At 41.8% G+C, this 2,338-nt stretch overlaps 1 protein-coding gene across 1 annotated transcript; it reads left to right on the forward strand.

Annotated features, from left to right (window-relative positions):
* Nucleotides 1-649: 649 nt before the first annotated feature.
* Nucleotides 650-1,407, forward strand: LOC308493353 (large ribosomal subunit protein uL30-like; the record flags this gene model as incomplete). Its single annotated transcript, XM_081039370.1, has 1 exon — nucleotides 650-1,407. Exon 1 carries the CDS (start codon nucleotides 661-663, stop codon nucleotides 1,405-1,407), a length of 747 nt encoding a protein of 248 aa, XP_080895496.1. The 5' UTR covers nucleotides 650-660.
* Between the last annotated feature and the right edge of the window lie 931 nt (nucleotides 1,408-2,338).

Consider the following 2,338-nt stretch of genomic DNA (forward strand, 5'->3'; position numbering starts at 1 on the left):
AACCCGTCTGTAGCAATGATCATTTTAAAAAAAAAAAGACAAGGGACATCCATTGCAATGGCATTGCTTTTTCCATCTCTGCGGCTATAAGAGTGTCCAAGGATTTTTTTTTTTTTACAAAGGCTTCAAGATTCCAGCGTCGCCAGACCCCAAAGGTAGCGGGAACTGGTGCACAGAGCTGGAGGGAAGTCACTAGGGCAGAGCAGTGAGGTCTGCATGTGGCCTTGATTTCAACAGTTTGCAATAGAGAAGATGATCCTTGAAAATGCAGTGTGGCCTCACCAAAGGCTTAAGGAGCAGGGTGCTGGGATTTGAGAAGAAATTCCAGCATTCTTGAAGTTCGGAAGCCTGACACTTTTATGTTTTAAATCCTCTCCCTTATTTCCTGTTACCCTATTCTTCCTGACTGTAATCTTACCTATTAACTCAGGAGCAATGTGATTTAAAGAGGACACAGGGTTTCAAATAGTTTCAAGTTGCTCAGAGTTGTAAATAAACCATTCAATTTTCTCTCTCTTTTTTTAAAAAATTTTTATTTTGCAACCCAGGAAAACAAAATTGGGTTTTGTTTTTTTTTCCTTTCAGCACTTTTTGATTAAAGTCAGATTGATAGAGTTTTTTAAAGTCATCTTTTTACTCTTAGCTTTCCCGGCCGGAACCATGGAGGCTGCACCGGAGAAGAAGAAGAAGGTCCCCGCCGTGCCCGAAACCCTCAAGAAGAAGCGCAGGAATTTCGCGGAGCTGAAGATCAAGCGCCTGAGAAAGAAGTTCGCCGAAAAGATGCTTCGAAAGGCGAGGAGGAAGCTCATCTATGAAAAAGCCAAGCACTACCACAAAGAATACAGGCAGATGTACCGGACGGAGATTCGCATGGCGAGGATGGCAAGGAAAGCCGGCAACTTCTACGTGCCTGCGGAGCCCAAGCTGGCATTTGTCATCAGGATCAGAGGCATCAACGGCGTGAGCCCAAAGGTCCGGAAGGTGTTGCAGCTGCTTCGCCTTCGCCAGCTCTTCAATGGCACCTTTGTCAAGCTCAACAAGGCTTCCATTAACATGCTGAGGATCGTGGAGCCACACATCGCATGGGGGTACCCAAACCTGAAGTCCGTAAATGAATTGATCTACAAGCGTGGTGATGGCAAAATCAACAAACAGCGAATTGCCCTGACAGATAACACATTGATTGCTCGGTCTCTTGGTGAATATGGCATCATCTGCATGGAGGATCTGATTCATGAGATCTACACTGTTGGAAAACGCTTCAAAGAAGCAAACAACTTCCTGTGGCCCTTCAAATTGTCTTCTCCACGAGGTGGCATGAAGAAAAAGACCACCCACTTCGTAGAAGGGGGAGATGCTGGCAACAGGGAAGACCAGATCAACAGGCTGGTTAGGAGGATGAACTGAGGTGTCTACCATGGGTATTTTTGTAATCTGGTCAGTTAATAAAATAAACAGCGACTGTTTTCAAATTGAAAAAAAAAAAAAAAAAAAAAAAATAAAGTCATCTTTTAAAACCCAGGCTGAATCATATAGTTTAATTTTATTTTCCCAAACCTGATGTGTAGACTATTTTCTATGTTTCCTGTGTCTAATGATTACAGCCATCATTCCATGCTGTTTTGAATGTACCCAACATTTGTAAGCACTTTCGCATTCATTATCTCAATTACTTTTCACTACTACATCATTCCCAGTTTACCAATAAGGAAACTAAGGCTCAGAACCCAGGGCCGCACAGCCCTAACAAACTCTTAACTTAAACTGCTGTTTAGAAGCAGCCTTCAGTCCCAAATAGTTCCAAGGTCTGCTCTTGAAATTGCATTTCTGGACTCAGGTGAGGGTGTAATTTGGAAACATGAATGAATGGACCTGTAGAGATGATGTATTTATTACGTGCTTACTATATCAAGCACTGGACCAGGTGCCATGGGAATACAAATGATACGTAAGACAGGTACACAGCCCTTAAGGGGTCTCCAGTCTAGTTAGGAAAATGAGATTAAAACAGGAAATGGCAGAAGAAATATTGTCTGTATTCAATTTCATAGCATAAACTAGAAGTTGTGTAAGAATATAGAACAAAGAAACACCAATAGGGACCAGGGGCAGTTAGGAGATGTGGAAGAGAGAATGAGGAGGGCTAACATTTCTAATCAGAATTCGAGAAGGAAAAAAAAAGAAGATGGAAAAAGAGGCAATTGTCAAAGAGATAATGACTTCACTTTCTCTAGAACTGATAAAAGATCTGAATCCACATGTACAAGAAGCACAAAATATATCAAGCAGGATTTAAACACATACACACACACACACACACACACACAGATATATGATA

This window comes from Rhinolophus hipposideros (assembly GCF_964194185.1).
Source record: "Rhinolophus hipposideros genome assembly, chromosome: 3".
In the NCBI taxonomy this organism is placed as follows: Eukaryota; Metazoa; Chordata; class Mammalia; order Chiroptera; family Rhinolophidae; genus Rhinolophus; species Rhinolophus hipposideros.